General features: G+C 43.7%; 1 protein-coding gene across 2 annotated transcripts; it reads right to left on the bottom strand.

Moving 5' to 3' along the window:
• Positions 1-7,135: 7,135 nt before the first annotated feature.
• On the bottom strand, positions 7,136-16,744 carry Bpifa2 (BPI fold containing family A, member 2). Of its 2 annotated transcripts, XM_087653997.1 has the most exons (11): positions 16,485-16,744; positions 15,824-15,989; positions 15,058-15,187; positions 14,142-14,270; positions 13,485-13,626; positions 12,865-12,972; positions 11,693-11,845; positions 9,492-9,573; positions 8,819-8,882; positions 8,299-8,377; positions 7,136-7,303 (listed from the first exon to the last, which is right to left on the bottom strand). In XM_087653997.1, the coding sequence occupies exons 2-10, from the start codon at positions 15,872-15,874 to the stop codon at positions 8,340-8,342; spliced, it is 897 nt and encodes a 298-aa protein (XP_087510123.1). In that variant the 5' UTR covers positions 15,875-15,989; positions 16,485-16,744; the 3' UTR covers positions 7,136-7,303; positions 8,299-8,339. The 2 variants fall into 2 exon arrangements, with proteins under 2 accessions (XP_087510123.1, NP_434695.1); NM_052808.1 differs by lacking the exons at positions 15,824-15,989; positions 16,485-16,744 and having other exon boundaries at positions 7,137-7,303; positions 15,058-15,095.
• Positions 16,745-17,600: the final 856 nt, after the last annotated feature.

The raw sequence follows: 17,600 nt of genomic DNA, 5'->3' as shown, positions 1-17,600 counted from the left end.
GGGTCCCATACACTTAATTTTGAGATAGTGTCTCTCATTTGGCCCAAGACTCACTGAATAGGAAAGGCTGGCCAGCCAGTGAGCCCCAGCGATCCTCTCAGCTCCATTCCCCAGAACTGGGATTACCAATATGCATCACCAGGTCTGGCTCTCTGATGAGAGGTCTGGGGAGTAAACTCTAGTCCTCGTTCTTTCATGGCTACCACATTGTAGGCTAAGTTTTGTCCCAAGTCCTGATGTGTCATTCTAGGGGTTTTAAAATGTGGCATTTGAGAAGAGTTTAGAATCGTCTGTTTATTCACTAGTGAATATATGGCCCCTGAGATGAGTGGTCCCAGCTCCTCTCTGAGGACTTCCCCCAGCATCACTCTTGTAAAGATGCCCCCTCCCCTATATATGCCAACACTTTGCCTTCATTCCCTGGTAAATAAGGGAAGCTAACTTATGCCTACCTCACACTTATCCCAATACCCATACTGTATCTGTGTCCTAGCAGTGCTTTCTGTAGTGTCCTTCACGGCTCATCTAGAAATTCTCATCCTCCAACAGCCACCTTCTGTCTTCTGTCAACTTAACAGTTACCACCTTCCTGCTTTCATAACCCCGTGCTTTGTATTTCTAAAATACCAAGCACCCTGCGTGATGTCAGGGGCTCTGAATTTCTCCATTCATCGTTTTTTGGCTAGAATATAACAAAAACCCCAGAACACAGAGAGCCTTGTCTGTGATCTTCATTGTGGTGGCCTTAGGATCCAGCACAGTGGCTGGCATCATGCAGATCCTTAACCACAACGTTACAGATGAGTGAAGAGAGGACTGATGCACATGGAGAGTCCAAAGGTCAGAGTACACCACTCTAGATGGTCTTATGCCCCAGTTTGTCACCACATTGACACATGTGCTGCTCCTTGGCTTTGAGGCTCTTAGTTCAGGGGCCCATCTGCGGCTTTGCTGCAGGATTGTGCCTAGCATGTAAACAAGATTCTAATACTGGTGAAGGAGAGGAATAATGTGAGTGACTGAAACAACTTTTTCCTACAGTGATTAATGGAGAACAGGATTCGTGGAGCTGGAGACATGAGGCAAGAGGTCCTGGTTAGCTACTGGCTGTCTGGGACCACTTCACTGACAGTTTTCTTTATTCTTTCTGCACTTCTAGCAATCAAGAGGAAGCAAATGCTTGACAGTGGAATACAAACCGAGATCTGAAGACTTACAGCATTCCAGGAAGTGCATGGATGACAGCGTGCATCTCTGGCTGAATATGTAGGCTGTCTTGGACTCAGCCATCTTCTTTCTACACATGATCAAGTTATTATTTCCTGTCCTCTGACCTTCATCTTTAGGGTATAGGGGGTAACGATGCATACTTCAGAGGTCTTTTGAGACTGCTACACAATGCTCCTTATGCCCCTGTCCATAATGAATAATTTTCTATGCCCAAACTCTGTTCTTTTAGTGTTTGCTACAGAGGAATCACGAGAGGTTTGCATCCGTGTCTTGATGATTTTTTATTCGAGTTTTTTAAAGATTTATTTATTTTATGTATATGAGTACACTGCACCTGTCCTCAGACACACCAGAAGAAGTCATCAGATCCCGCTACAGGTGGTTGTGAGCCACCATGTGGTTGCTGGGATATGAACTCAGGACCTCTGGAAGAGCAGTCAGTGCTCTTAACCTCTGAGCCATCTCGCCAGCCATCTTGATGATCCCAACCACAGGGTAGGAGCAATGGCTTTTCTCCAAGTTACATGGAGAAGTTCCTAGCAGGTGATCCATTTGAATGGCACAGTGGTAGTCTTTACTGTTGTAGGTCCAGCCACTTCTCTAAAATGATGGCCCAGTAGAGAAGAAAAGTCGCTGCCTGGGCTTTTCTCCTCTCATTATCTTACTCCACAACTGTGATAGCCTGGGATAGTGTTTATGTAAAGCCATCCAGATTAGCTTCCTGCATCAAAATCTGTAGAGTCTGAAGGAGCTTTAAGCTGACCCAGACAATAACTCTCAGGTACTGTGCTCCTCTCCTTCTTTCTCTTGGTTAAGAAAGGAGACAGACCACTCCAACTTCTTCATGAAGGCTTGTTCTGCTATGAACTTTCATTGTAGCACTGCTTTCACTGTTTCCAATAGGTTTGGGTAGGTTGTACCTTAAATTTCATTAAATTCTAGAAAAATATTTTGTTTCATTCTTTATTTCTTCCCTGACCAAGTTATTATTGAATAGAAAGTTATTCAGTTTCCACGAGAATGTGGACTTTCTGTTCTTTCCATTGTTGTTGAAGTCCAGCCTTAATCCATGGTAATCTGGTAGGATGCAAGGGGTTTTTTGATCATTTTGTATAATTTGAGGCTTGTTTTGAACCCAATTACATGATCATTTTTGGAGAAAGTTCTGTGAGGTGCTGAGAAGAAGGTACATTTTTTTTAATTTGGGAGGTGAAAGGTTCTAAAGATATGTTAGATCCATTTGGTTCATAACATCTGTCAGTTTCATTGTTTCTCTGTTTAGTTTCTGTTTTGAAGACCTGTCCATTGGTGAGAAGGATGTGTTGAAGTCCTCACTATTAATGCATGGGGGTTTGATGTATTATTTGAGCTTTACTAATGTTTCTTATACAAATGTGGGTGCCCTTGCATTTGGAGCATGGATGTTTGGAATTAAGATGTCATCTTGGTGGATTTTTCCTTTGATGAGAATGAAGTATCCTTCCCCATGTCTTTTAATGACTTTTGCTTGAATGTCTGTTTTATTAGATAGTAGAATGACTAGTCCAGCATGTTTCTTGAGTCCGCTTGCTTAAAAAAAAAAAGAAAAAAGAAAAAAATATTTTCCATCCCTTTACTCTGAGGTAGTGTCTATTTTTGTTGTTGAGGTGTATTTCTTCTATATAGCAAAATGGTTGGACCTATTTAAGCATCGACTGTGTTAGCCTGTGTCATAGATGTTGAGAGATATTAATAAGCAATGATTATTAGTCCCTGTTACTTTGATGCTGGTAATGATACTGTGTATATCATCTTTTTTCTTTTAGTTTTGCTGTACGATGGTTGATTTCATGTTTTCTTGGATGTAGTTATCCTCCTTGTGTTGGAGTTTTCTTTTTAGCATTCTCTGTATGACTGGATTAGTAGAAAGATAATGTTTAAATTTAGTTTGTCATGCAATATCATTGTTTCCTCATCTATAGTGATTGAAAGTTTTGCTGGGTATAGTAGTCTGGGCTGACATCTGTAGTCTCTTACAGTCTGCAAGACATCTGTTCAGGCCTTTCTTGCTTTTAGAGTCTCGGTTGAAAAGGCAGATGTAATTCTGATAGGTCTACCTTTATATCCTTGACACTATTCTATAGTAGTTACACTATAAGTGTAACTACTGTTACACTTGTAGACAGAAACCTAGTATAACTGTTCTCTGAAAGGCTCTGCCTAGCAACTGACTGAAACAGATGCCAATACCCACACACTAGCATTGGAGAGAGCTCAGGGAATCTTACAGAAGAATTCGGGTAAGGTTTGAAGGCCCTGATAAACATAGGAACCCCTCAGGGAGAACAAGAGAGTCAACTCACCTGAACCCTTGCTGCACCTCAGATACTGAGACACCAACAAAAGAGCATACATGGGCTGGACTAAGGCCCTTAGCACATATGTAAAAGGTATTCAGGTCAGTGTTTGTGTGCGTCCTCCAACAACTAGGATGCAGATTGTCCTTAAAGCTGTGGCCTCTTTGCAGAATCTGTTCCCCATCTAGCCTCAGTGGATTAGGATGCCCCTAACCCTACAGAAACCTGATGTGCCAGGGGGAAGAGGATACCCAGAGGGTCCCTATCCCCTCCAAAGAGAAGGGGAGGGAGGATTCTTTGAGGAAAGACCAGGAATGGGCTCAGTGACTAGAGATGTAAAATGAATGGATGAATGAATGAATGAATGAATGAATGAGGGAAAGACATGAGACAAGTTAGTTTGTTCTATGCTGTAATTTTATTCCCATAAGGTTCTAAGCCACAAGTCTGAGTGGCAAACGAAGAATCACTGGGACATCCAGCAAATCTCTACCAATTGAAGTGAGGAGAGCTTCAGAAAGGGCTGAGGACCCACCGAGGCAAAGAATTCAAAGGGGTCCTAAGAGCTTGGCAGGGAAACTTCTCCCTGTACTGTGGAGGATGAGGAGAGCTTAGCCACAGTTATCTGGCCTGTGACCATGGGGCCTTCTGTCACACAGATCTTGTCCCTTGCTATATGATGCTGGACATTCCCATGACCTTTCCTTGTCTCTGTCGCCCACCTGTCTGTGGTTAGAATTTTAACTTCTGTAAAAACTCAGTTATGTTATGTAAATATGGTTTTGTTTTAATCCCAGGTGTGGGATATGGGACTGTTTCAGATTGTCCATAGCGACTAACAGAGATTCATCTTGTGCTCTAGGTGGGGTGTGATTTTTTGCCATCTGAAGATAATTTACGTGTAAAATTATGGCAATTCTTGAGAGGGTATAAATGCCAAGGCCCTGAGAAGACCATTAGTGGCTGCTCCCCCTGATACTGACCCAGTGCTGCTGGTTATTGCTGCTGTGTTGGCTGCTTTTGCTCTTCCTGGTTTGCTGGACTGATGGCTGAAGGTTGGAGATATCCTGACAATGACGATTGGACTCGTCCCTAGGAACTCAACACCCCTAATCAGCAGGAAGTAATCTAAAGAGATCTGTACCCCCTTTACCTCTAACCTTCCTTTTCTCCTTCATAGTGTTGGGGGACAGGAAGGGATTAGTGTGGATTAAGGGTTGTAAAGATGGAAGAAGGGAAAGCCTAATGAAGAAGGATAAAATGATAAATTGGGAGCTTTCATTTACAGGGAATTTTCACAAATGCTTGTTGAGTCTTCATAGAGTCCTTCAGATAGAGGAGCCCTTATTAGCCTGAGCATCCCTGACACAACGGCCACACTAACTTCCTACCTCACACAGGGCTCCACCTAGGTGCTGCCGTATTTTGGATATGAAATGCCCCACAAAGTCTCACTTATTTCAACTTTTATTCCCAGGCTATTGGTTCTTGTTTTGAAGACTGGAATCTTTAGAAGATAAGGTTTGTAGGAGAAAATGGATCACCGAGAGTGGACAGTGATGTTTTATTACAGGTACCCTGTTGCTACTCGCACTCTGATTATCTACTCTTGGTGCAGTGTGACCAGCTGACCTCCGGCTCCTGCCTACAATGCTCTCCTTGTCGTCACTGAATGTTTACCCTGGAACTGTAATCCAGACTAACCTCTTTAGGAAGGTTATTTATTACAACCATGAGTAAAGTTCTAAAACAGGTGTCTACAGGTCTCCTTGGCAGACATTCCACATTGCTGGCTTTGCCAACATCCTAGATTATCAAGTGTCACTTGGCCATCACCTACATAGATTTCATACACCATCCATATAGGGACCCACCCCCCTTACTTCACCTAACTGTATGTAACTTCATGCTCTGATAATTGCTGTGGAATTTCTCAATGCAGCTGACTAAAAGGAGCAGCTCACAAACATGGCACAGCCTGAGTGGGGTTCTGTCTTGATATTTTCTCTGACAATCGAGTTAGTCCAGTATTTTAATATTTGACCTCATTCAGATTGTTGGGGCATGGGCTAAACAGAGCCACACACTTTCCCTAAAGTCGCTGAATGACTTCTAGCTCATTTCTCCATAGGTTCCTTCTTATGTCCTCTAAAACTCCACATGCTCAGCTTTTCCTGTCTGCCTTTGCGTGAACATTTGAAGTTTCACAATTCCCATGAGCATGGTTTATTAAACTATTCTTAAAAATCTGCGACACTTCTCCAGCCCACAGCTTCAGACTCTTCTACACATCTCTTATAAATCTCTTCCAAAGCCCTAAAGACATGGTCAAATTTGCTAGAGCAATGAACCTCGGCTCTGGTACTAATTATCCGTATTAAGTGTTTTCTTGGTCCTGTGACCAAACTCTTAACAGAAAAAAAAAATACTTAATGCAGGAAAAGTTTGCTTAGGTTCCATTTTCAGGATTATGAGTCTGTCGTGATGGGGAGAACATGAAAGGTGGAGATTCCTCATCTTTGGTAGCTTGTAGCATGCCTGGGTCATATCTTGACAGATGACGTAGCAAAAATTGGGACCCAAAAAGCATCGAGTCTCAAAAGCCTCCAATATAGTGTTACCAGGAGGTGGCTCCATGTTCAAACCTTTGAGCCCATGGAAGGCATTGCAGATTCAAACCATAAAACCCTTCCAGGACACCAAGGACTGGTCCAACATTTACTGTCCCTGAGTTGTAAGCTTCTCCATAAAAGGGCTTCCTGGGAGAAGTGAATTGTCTTCCAACTCTGTCCCAAAAAATGTCTTCACATCCTTCACAGCCTATATCGAAAGTGAAGCCATCATATATTTAGAAAACATACAGACCCTATGTTTATTACTCAGTGCAGAGTATCAGAGCCCTTAATTTTGGCTGGTGCCTAAGAATGAGCTCATGCTGGGAGTCTCGTGGTGCTGAAGGGATAACATTGTTAATGGCATAAACCGCAATTACACAAATGTTAGATGGGGGTCGATGTAGCCCCGGTTCTGCTTCTTGCTCACTATATGACTTGGATGAATCCCTTTAACTCTGTGAGCCTAAGTGTCCACTTCTGGCATTAGGATGTGGTGAAGTATTGAGAAGACCTCTTTAGTTGCAGCCTCTACGACAAGGATGAATTCGGGAACCACTGGGTATCACCAGGATCACTGATGTCTGCAAGGAAACTAATCTAGAGTTGATATCCAGAAACTAAGCGGCAATGGAAGGGCAAAGAGAAGGCAGGCAAGAAAGACCACAGCGACCTAACCATGTCTATTTTCCTAGGTCTCATTGGTCAGGATGGCACCAATATACACTTGTGCATGTATGGCTGACTGGATCATGTCCTACCACATTCACACAGTAGCTGTGTGCCCACTCTCTCTCACTGTTTCTGCAACTCTGTACATTTCTTTCTTAGCTGTGAGGTATCCCCTAAGTTCCTTCCAGCTATGGCTTCAGCCACTCATTTGAAATCTCCCGAGACACACACACCACACCCTACCCACAACTATTGCAAAGGACTGAGGCAAGCCACACGCCAGGGTGCAGTTAGGATTTTAATGATGGTGGTGACAGGTGTGGAGACTACTCAGGAAAGAAGGGAATCTGGGAAAGTCCTTCCGTTGGTATCAGGTAGACTTTGTGTGGATGATAGTAGAACTTCCCAGAAAGAAATGCCACCGGAAGTAAAATAAAGCCAGTGGAGACTAACCTTCAATGAAAACAGAGAAAACATCAGAACACTGGCTGTCGCAGCAGCAGAGAGAGTAGTCTTTACTGGGCATTAATTAGATCCTCTCTGTGTCCACCCAGTCCTACTGTGCCCAGCATGACTTGGGGCATCTAGACGGGAGATGCAGATTTGCAGTCCTGTTCTTGCCCCTTGTCCTGTCCACTTCCCATCCCTTCTTCTGGAACAAAGACACATGGGAAAAGATTACGTGGAAGGCCATGTCCAAGCTAGGGTGAGGATTCAACCCATGGTCAGTGGCGTATGCACAAAGTTAGATCTCAGTCAAAAAAAACTCCCAATAATTTCATTTAGTAACACAGATCCTGGCTCATTCTGGGTTCATGTTGCTGGCTCAGCATTCAGGGTGTACTCAAACTCAGAGTTCAGCCTGGATTCGATCAGGCCTCAATTTCTTTAGTCTTGTGACAGAAATAAAATTAGGCTTACCCTGCCCTCCTGACAGGCTGCTGTGCACAGAGCACAGAGCCTACATGTGATTGATGATAACCACCCCCATAGGCTCATATAATTGAGTTATATTTTATAATAACTGTTACAAAAGCTACTTGGGAAGGATTGGGAGGCATTGACTTATTGGAGGAGGTGTCACTAGGGGTGAGCTCTAAGATTACAAAAGGCAATGCCATTGCTAGTCAGCTCACTCTGCCTGGTGATTGTCTCAGTACTTAAGTCTCAGCTACTACTCCAGCACCATGCCTGCCTGATCCCATGATTCTCACCATGATAGTCTTGGGCCTTAACCCTCTGGAATTGTGTCTTCAATGCTTTTACACTTTCCCTTGGTCATGTTGTTTTCTTTTTTTTTTTTTTTAAGTTTTTTTTTCCCGGAGCTGGGGACCGAACCCAGGGCCTTGTGCTTGCTAGGCAAGCGTTATACCACTGAACTAAACCCCCAACCCCGGTCATGTTGTTTTCTAATGACAATAGAAAAATAATGAAGACACTGCCCATACCAGCAGGGGTTGTCATGGCTTCCTCCTTCTGTTCTTCCTCTTCAGAGAGGGACTGCTAGCTGTCCTGTTAGTACATTAGCTGAAGGAAACAAGTCAAGATTAGCCTCAGTCCTTGTCATGGCAAATTGAACAGAAGCCCACCGAACTTGTTTCCTCCCTCCAGCTCATCACTCTGTCACCTGTGTGACCTCAATCAAGTATATCACTATTCATTTGTGCCCCACTGGACAAACTCTTGTGAGGACCCAATAAGGTAATGGGAGACACAGAAAGACTGTGTAAAGAGACATCCATAGAGGGACCACCTCCAGGACCTGACATCATTGGTGCCTGATTCCTGTTGTCCCAGAAACTCTGTCAAGCATGAGAAGATAGGCTCAAATGAAGTTCCCAGTGAGAAGAGGAGGAGCCAATGGCCTGCCTTAGTCAGGAAACAAAGACTCTGTATCCCTGGATGGGGTACTCCTACAACTCCTGCATTGGCCCATAGAAAGCACTCCATCCCCAGGCTGTGACTTACAGAGGAGACCCTGAATAGCACTTCCACTCATTGTGCTGAGGAGGTACTGGAGCACTGGGCATAGCTGAGAGACAAAAAGAAGGTAAGCGTATTAAAAAGAGGAAGAGAAAAGAAAACAGACGAGACTTTGCTGGGAACATGCTGCCCACCTACCCCAAGCAGAGGGACTCATTTCCAGGATCCAAGGACAGTTAACTTTGCAATCCCGAACCATGGAATGGCAGCAATCTGAATCAGAACTGTCCCAGGTTACTAACAACCCATCATCCCAGGATGTCAGGAGTCCAGCATCTGCCTATCTGGGATCCAGAACCCTAACACCCCAGACTCCTAACAACCTTGAACTCTTGAACCCTGGAAGTTTAAAGTCCTCAGAAGGCTGAAGCCTCTGGAGAGGCCTGAATATGGATGTCTAAATAAGGGTGTGTTGGTTGCAAGAAAACCTTAGCTTACAGGTAGCTGTTCTGCAGAGACACTGTAAACAGCTCAAGGCAGGACCTGTGGTTTCTGCCTCTGCAGCCCAGCTACTGAGGAGGAGGAGGGGGCAGCAGACATCTCAAAGAGAAGTCTGCTCATCCCAGAAAAAAAGTGTCCAGAAAACCCAGCCACACCCATAGATACTTCTCCTTCCCATACCAGGCCTGGTTCTAGGTGCTAAGAGCTGGGGACTTACGATGTTTTGCAGCAGGATTGACACTGCACCTGTGAGGAGGCCAGATACACCATCCAGAATACGGTTGACGAAGGGAAGTCGTCTAGAAAAGAAAGGACTTAAAAAGCTTAGCCGAGATTTCAATATAGAGGAGAAAGTCCTCTGGAGGTCAGGTGGCCCACAACCCTGCTCTTTGGTCTCACTTCAGTTTGTCAGGAAGGACCGTCCCTGGGCTTCTGAGCATCTCGTGCCTAAGTAGCTGCTTCCTCGGTGCCTGGGTGCTCATCAAAGCCCTGACATGACATTAATCACTCAGAATCTTATTTACAGAGCACCACATTGAGCCTTGAGGCACTGGGCAGCTTTTAACCTCCTTCATAAACAGGTCTCACTGTGATTGCCTCCTCCCACCTTCAACTCTCCTCCAGATGTGATCTCCTGGGTCAGCCCATGCTGAGTGTACACTGCGGAGAGAGGTGTCTTTCCTTATGCCCTGCCAAGTATGATGGTCTGTATAGGGCTCTTTATTGTTCTTGAATGCATTAATAGACCAAATACTTTTCTGCCTGACTTTTCCTCATGATATATCCCAGGAAACAGAGAGCCTATGTTTTCACCAAATGGTTCTCCAGAGCTTAGAACAATGTCTGCCTGGCACAGAGCAAATTTTTTTTGTGATAAGAATGGGTGAAGTGGGCCAAGTAGATAACTCAGTCCACAAAATATTCACCTTGCAAGCATAAGCACCTGCGTTCCCTTTCTAGTGTCCATATTGTTTTAAAAAGAAAGAAACTCCAGCTGATAGCAAACACGTGTAATCTAGCACTGGAGAGACAAATGTGTAGATTCCTGGGACTAGCTGGTCAACCAGCTTAACCTACTTGGTGAGCTGCCGCCACTGACACATGTGCGTGTGTGCCCACATACAAGCACACTTCACCCACCCAAAATAAGTAAGGAAAGATCCTATTAAATATCCAGGGATATCTTGTATAGTATCACCCAATTTTGAACCCAGCCTTCGGGAGACAGAAGCAGGTGATCTCTGAGATTGAAGCTAGGCAGAGGTATATGATGAGACAGTGTCTCAAAATATATGTATACACAAAAGAAACCAAAGATTAGTACTTGAAGGTTAAGGGTATATTCTTACAAGAAAAAAAGAGAAGTAATCCAGCAAAGACCCTGAAAGATGAAACAATGAAAAGAGTTGGACTAGGGAGCAACATAGTTTCCATAAACAGAACATCCATGCGAAGGTACTGCAGTAAGAAAAACTGTGTATGGAGCACAAAACAAAAGCCAATGGGTCTAGAGAAAGGCACATTATGAGAGCCTTCTTTACCATGTACATTCAGAACCAGTGGAACAGAATGAGATTCCCAGGACTCCTGGGCAAACTGAGATCCTGTCATTGATTTGAGATCGTATCTTTGGTGGAGTAGGATGGGTGGTCTTGGGACATGGCTATCAAGGCTGGAAATGAAGGCCATACACTATTTCTGATCAAGGATCCCAACCCGATCCTTTGACTTGCAGAACACGTTTTCTCTCCCAGACACTGAGTGGTATCACCTCTTCCCACCACTGCCTGAGCCAAAACTGCTTTATTAAGCACACAAATAAAGATGCAGATTTTGAGGATCAGTCAGGATCCATGATGGAAAAAGACAGGGATAGGATGTCAAGATCTCACTGTAGAAATTTTTCAGAGGGTAAAAATTACTTCAGGACAATCAGAGCCCATGCTAGCATTTAATTTTCCAACTGTGTCCCACCTCCAGTGGATGTAATGTCAGTATCTTCAGAGACATGAGGCACATTGACCCAGCTGAAACACACCACACCTAAATACTTGATTGTGGCTAGAGAGGTCCATCCTTCTGTCTCAGCAATGGAGAGGAACCATCCATAGAGACCCATGGATTATGGTTCTTGAGCCCTTAAGATGTTATAGGCTCTCCACTAAACATGGATGTTTTCTCACACATCTATCCCAGGAGAGTAAGGATCTCTACTGTACAATGCACAGGTGGGGAAATTGAGGCCTCAAAAAATAAATCTGCAGAATAACAGAATTAAAATGTTGACACAGTTGATTCTTGAGGCTAGTCTGATTGTGTTTTCCACAGTACTGCTTCCCGGGTGTAAGATTGGGACTGAATTCAGGGGTCCTATAGCCTCCCTGGGAGCCCAGCTCTGCTGTCATAAATGAACCTTACCTGCCCAACAAGGAAATGGAGATTTTGTCTGTATTACCGGAGCATTTTCCTAGGGTCACCCCAGGGAGGCCAGTCTGGGCATTGGTTTGAACACTGACTGAGTTTAGGAGGTCCAAGGAAACAGCAACGTCGAGCGTAGGGCCAATGACAGGCCTGTAGAAAACAAGAGTAACACTGGACACAGGCCTAGAAGTCTTTGCAGGTTGCCCCACATTTCACCTGTCTCTGCGAACATAATCCAGGGTGTCTATGGGTGCAATGTCATAAATGGGTGAAGTGTTCTATGTCAACATTGTAAAAGTAATGTTAGCATGTTACATATTCTCTACAACCTTTATACATTTAGATTAGACTTCCTTGAGTTATGCATCTTTAGTATATGCAGGAATTTTGCTTGGCATGAGACTAATACTTAAAATACTTGCTAACATGGTAACATAATTATATCATAATATAAACTACATGTGGGCATTCACTTGAAGTATTGTACCTGGTTTAATCCATTTAGTCATGATAACAGTACTAGGAGAGAATCATATGAGACATATGAGAGATCCTGGTCATATCGAGGTTAAGCGACTACCCCCATGATCTCATAGCTCATACCTTCTTAAGTGCATCAAATACAAACATCCCTGGACCCCTAATAGTGACTATGTAAGACCAAGGTCACACATATAATTGACAAGTGTTCTCTCTGAAGGATACCCCTAATCTCTAGAAAAACTTTTACATGAATTCTTGGACATTTTTCTAGGTTTCTCATTTAAAATTTTATATACTTAAAAATTCTATTTTACTTATCCAAAAAGTCAAGCCCAAATCAATGATTTTCAGGTTCTGTGAGAGGTCTTATCTCAAAAATGAATGTGGCACACCACCACAGGTTGCTGATGCTGATTTCTGAACTCAAAGACATGAGACTACATATATGAAGCCGTATACACATGAGTGCACACATGTAACATGCATAAAGCTAGACTACGTAGAACATTCTTTCAAAAGAGAATTAACATGGCCAATCTTCATTAGAATATTTTAAATATTGGAATTTTAGGCCTCAGAGGGCCCCCTCTTTTTTAGGTTAATAAACTAGAGCCAGAAGTCACCATAGTAGCTGGGAATTGGCTATATTGCCCTGCATCCTCAATTTCCAATTGCCATATACTCACAGAGAAAAAGAAATTTCAAAAACCAGGGGCAGTTTCAGGTCGATGTCCTTGCCATTGGAAGACAGCCCAGCTTGAAGATCCAGGACTCTAAATTTATTGACTCGCAACCTGCCAAAATCACACACATGCCTCTTGTAGCATTTTCACTTCTTCCCCCAGCCCCCACAAAACCTATGCAGAAGAGTGAGCCTCCACATTTTCAGGCACAGTGGATTCAGGGAGGGAACAATAGGCAGCAGAGATTGAACCTGAATCCAGGACTATGTGACTCAGAACTGGGGGAAGCCAGTGCTTGGGACTGGAGGCTATGGAGTCCAGCTTTCTGTCCCTTGAAGAAACTTAGATTTTACTATATTTCGGGAGCCCTTAGGTACGAAGATACAGGTAGAGATGAGGAGAAATGGAATGTTCAACTTGAACATGAAATCACTAATTGTGGGAGCCCAGCTGTGTGAGCTGTCCACACTGGCCCTGTGGCCCTGTCTCAGACTTACTCAAGCTCTAATGAGCCTTGCCTCAGAACTCCGCAGCTCTGTGGGGGAATAAGAGGCTAATCCATCTGTTGTTGACACTGAGTAGTCAAATAGTCCCTTTTCTAGAAGCAAAGAACACCAACTCACAATAAACCATTCAAAGGTGTAAAGCCATTTGAATTGCCAAGCTCCACTTTGTTCAATGTTTCAAGAATGCTGTCCTTGGCTGATGGCCAAGTTGTGGCTTGCTGAAGTGACCCCACATCCAGATTCAGATTCTGAGCGACAGCTGTAAAAAACAGTCTCAGTCAGTGCCCTGCGCCACTAGGGAATTTGCCTCCACCCTCCTGGTTTCAGAGAATTCAGTTTCCCTGTGCCTTGTCCCTCAGTACCTGCAACAACTCAGTCAGGGTGGGATCGCCAGAATCTCCTTTGTATACATGAGGAAGCTCGGCCTCCTAAGGTTAGGAAATGTGTCTACACAGCCAAGTCCATACACTGGGATAGGGGAATCCTTATCAACAGCTACCATAATTTAAAATGCAAGCCTCTTAAATTTTTGAAATCTCACTTTTAGGAATGTATCTGGGCCAATATAAATATTGGCAAGTCTCTATTAAAGCAACGTCCTAACACTGCTTATTTCTTAACCGAAAAGAGCAAAGCAGGAACTGAATAGCAGCACAGTTCTCCATGAGCCATTCATAAAAGACAACACCGCCCCTCCCAGAAGCCTCTGCAATTGCAGGTATGGTGTTTATTTCTCCTGGGACCAGCTAGCTGAAGGGACCAATATTAACTCACCTTCAGAGGGAGAATTAAGAATGTCCAAATTATTCACAGCATTGGCAACGTCACCAAGAAGTGATTCTGAGGTCCCAATAAGCAGGCCACACAAGACCACAAGGCTCCCAAGTTGGAACATCTTTGGTTCTGACAAATGAAGAGTCATAGTAGGAAGAAGAAACAAAATCACATAGTTAATACCTGCCACTCTCAGGCTTACCTTCCAACAAGACATGCTTCTCCTCACAATGGCTAAGAGGTAGAGGGAGTGGAGATGCCCATCCTCGGGAGTGGATAAAGTAAGGCCAAATCCACAATGGAATTTTATTCAACCACAATGAAAAATGATTCCATGATATGGATGGAACTGGAAGTCTTTGTGCTTAGCAATTCAGTGAGGGAAAAATACCCTATTTTCTGTCATCTGCAAATGAGATTCAAATGTGTGTGTATCTATAACCTAATGTAACAATATATACATATACACATGCAACATATTCCTCACTTCTCCTGTTGAGTTTCCTAAGTTATAATTCTGTTTAGTTATGTATCAATGAAGCTTCACACCTTCTATAAAGTCAGCTTCAGACCCGTCCCTAGAGACCAGTTCTAGGTTCCCCACTGTCTGTCTCCACCAAGCTAGGGCAGCACAGTCCTTAGGGAAATAACTATGTCTTCTGTCATGATTGAGCCTAGACTCCAGTAGGAAGCCTTTCTCTACACACTAAGACAAGCCATCGATTAATAAAGTCTGAAAGGTCAAGAGAACCCACATGAGTGGAGGTTGTCATTAGTCTGACTCAGTATCTTCTATGTCTTCACATTTGTTAGGGTCAAAACTTTCCTAACACAACAGAGCCTTGCCTCTGCTTCTTCCCCAAAGCCTCCTGAAGACTCGCAGATGGGAACTCACGTTAGTGGAGCCATTACTCACTGGTTTGGAGAAGGAAGGACAGGAAAGCCTTGTTTCTCTGGACGATCTCCTGGGATTCTGGGGTGACCGTGGCCTTATATCGTGGTCCCAAGATGAGAAACAAGCCCCATTTCCGGAATGTATAAAGAGACTCCAAAGAAAATACCTAAGGTTAGCCAAGATATTCCAACCCAAAGGTCACCCAGGATGCTTGAGTGACAGTGATGGTCTTCTTGCCAAGACCAAGGTCCTATGTTGTCAAACCTGAGGCTGCCAACAAGGGGTCAGTTCAGTATTTTCTGGAAAGAAGATCCAGAATGAATCAATGGAAGAATGTTCTGTTGGGATAGCTTGTGGAATTTGCCTAGGCTAGCCCAGTCATCTTTTGAGAACTCATAGAAAAGCCAACAGCTTTCTGGTTGTCTAATAAGTACAATAGAATTGTGACTCTCACGTCTCTCAGATCACCCTTACTATGCATCTGACCTGTATCCAAGAGCTGTAGCCACCTACGTGTGCAGAGACAGCCTCAGTGAAGATACTGGGAGGAGGCAATAATGACATCCCTCCACATGTTACTGACTCAAGCATCTGTATTTTAAACCAGCTTTCTAGATGATTTTGTTTAATGCTTCCCCAAGGCTATTATTTCTCAGAATAGAAAATTCCAACTACACTAAAAATAAAAAGAGAGGGAACATGGTTTCATGGCCACTGTGTTGTGGAGGGTCAGGTTTCCTCTTTATGGAGTCAGCATGGCTGGGTGAATGATTCACATCTGTCCTACCTTAACACTGGCCATGATTATACTGTGTCCTTGTGAGCCACATGCTGCCATTGGATTGGACGTAGATGCTATGTGGGATCACAAGCCAGGATGGCTGTGGTCTGAAGGGAGGAATCCAGGTCCCCTGGTTTCAGAATAAACCACAGAACCTGTGGGAAATTATAACCTGAGGTGAAAACACAGAGACTCCATTTAGCATGGGGTATTGCTGGACCCAGATCTTCAAATGATTCCATGTTCTTAATACTAGATTCATTCCCTGGTGAACTTTACCAGATAAAGTAACTGAAAACATTTCAGTGACGAGAGAAGGGTGTATGGAGACCCAACTCCTAAGTGAGTATAGAGGTCGTTTACTGCCATCAACCAGGAGCTAAAGCAATACGCTGATGGAGACTCCATCTTGTAGGTAAAATGTAGGTCGGCAAGATGTGTCACCCAAAGAGACACTTGCTCCACAGGCATAAGGATCCATGTTTGTTCTCCAGAGTCCCAGGCAAAGTAGAGGAGGGAACAACTCCTGATAGTTATCCTTGACCTCAACATGTACACTATCATATGTGTGCCTTCATTCACACATGAGCAACACACACGCGCGCGCGCACACACACACACACACACACACACACACACACACACACACACACACACAAATAAAAACCTGATAATTCTTCTGTCAAATAGATTGTGGCCTCTGAACAAAGTTAGTGCGTTGTCTCCTCAGGATATCCGGGACAGAAGCAGCAGGACTCTGGGTCTCACGAACGATTTCCATCTCATGTCTGCCAAGCTCATCCCACTGTGAATTTCAGAGCCCTGACCCTGCCTCGGAACACTATGGCTCCTGTGCACAGCTCTTCACAGTGTGCAATGCAGAAGCATAAACCCCGACAAATGGGATCTCATAAAACTGCAAAGCTTCTGTAAGGCAAAGGACACTGTGGTTAGGACAAAACGGCAACCAACAGATTGGGAAAAGATCTTTACCAATCCTACAACAGATAGAGGCCTTATATCCAAAATGTACAAAGAACTCAAGAAGTTAGACTGCAGGGAGACAAATAACCCTATTAAAAAATGGGGTTCAGAGCTAAACAAACAATTCACAGCTGAGGAATGCCGAATGGCTGAGAAACACCTAAAGAAATGTTCAACATCTTTAGTCATAAGGGAAATGCAAATCAAAACAACCCTGAGATTTCACCTCACACCAGTGAGAATGGCTAAGATCAAAAACTCAGGTGACAGCAAATGCTGGCGAGGATGCGGAGAAAGAGGAACACTCCTCCATTGTTGGTGGGGTTGCAGACTGGTACAACCATTCTGGAAATCAGTCTGGAGGTTCCTCAGAAAATTGGACATTGAACTGCCTGAGGATCCAGCTATACCTCTCTTGGGCATATACCCAAAAGATGCCCCAACATATAAAAAAGACACGTGCTCCACTGTGTTCATCGCAGCCTTATTTATGATAGCCAGAAGCTGGAAAGAACCCAGATGCCCTTCAACAGAGAAATGGATACAGAAAATGTGGTACATCTACACAATGGAATATTACTCAGCTATCAAAAACAATGACTTTATGAAATTCGTAGGCAAATGGTTGGAACTGGAAAATATCATCCTGAGTGAGCTAACCCAATCACAGAAAGACATACATGGTATGCACTCATTGATAAGTGCCCAAATGCTTGAATTACTCTAGATGCCTAGAACAAATGAAACTCAAGACGGATGATCAAACTGTGAATGCTTCACTCCTTCTTTAAAAGGGGAA

Source organism: Rattus norvegicus, chromosome 3, assembly GCF_021556685.1.
Source record: "Rattus norvegicus strain SHRSP/BbbUtx chromosome 3, alternate assembly SHRSP_T2T, whole genome shotgun sequence".
NCBI classification, from domain to species: Eukaryota; Metazoa; Chordata; class Mammalia; order Rodentia; family Muridae; genus Rattus; species Rattus norvegicus.
The sequence above is the reverse complement of the archived record's forward strand: the minus strand, read 5'-3'. Positions and strand labels throughout refer to the sequence as shown.

Coding starts and splice junctions, on each gene's coding strand:
- Bpifa2 (XM_087653997.1), bottom strand. CDS start 15,874: ATGGCAGCATGTGGCTCACAAGGACACAGTATAATCATGGCCAGTGTT. Junction 15,188..15,823: donor TAATCATGGCCAGTGTTAAG/GTAGGACAGATG, acceptor TTTTCTTTGGAG/TCTCTTTATACATTCCGGAA. Junction 12,973..13,484: donor ACACCTTTGAATGGTTTATT/GTGAGTTGGTGT, acceptor TGATTTTGGCAG/GTTGCGAGTCAATAAATTTA.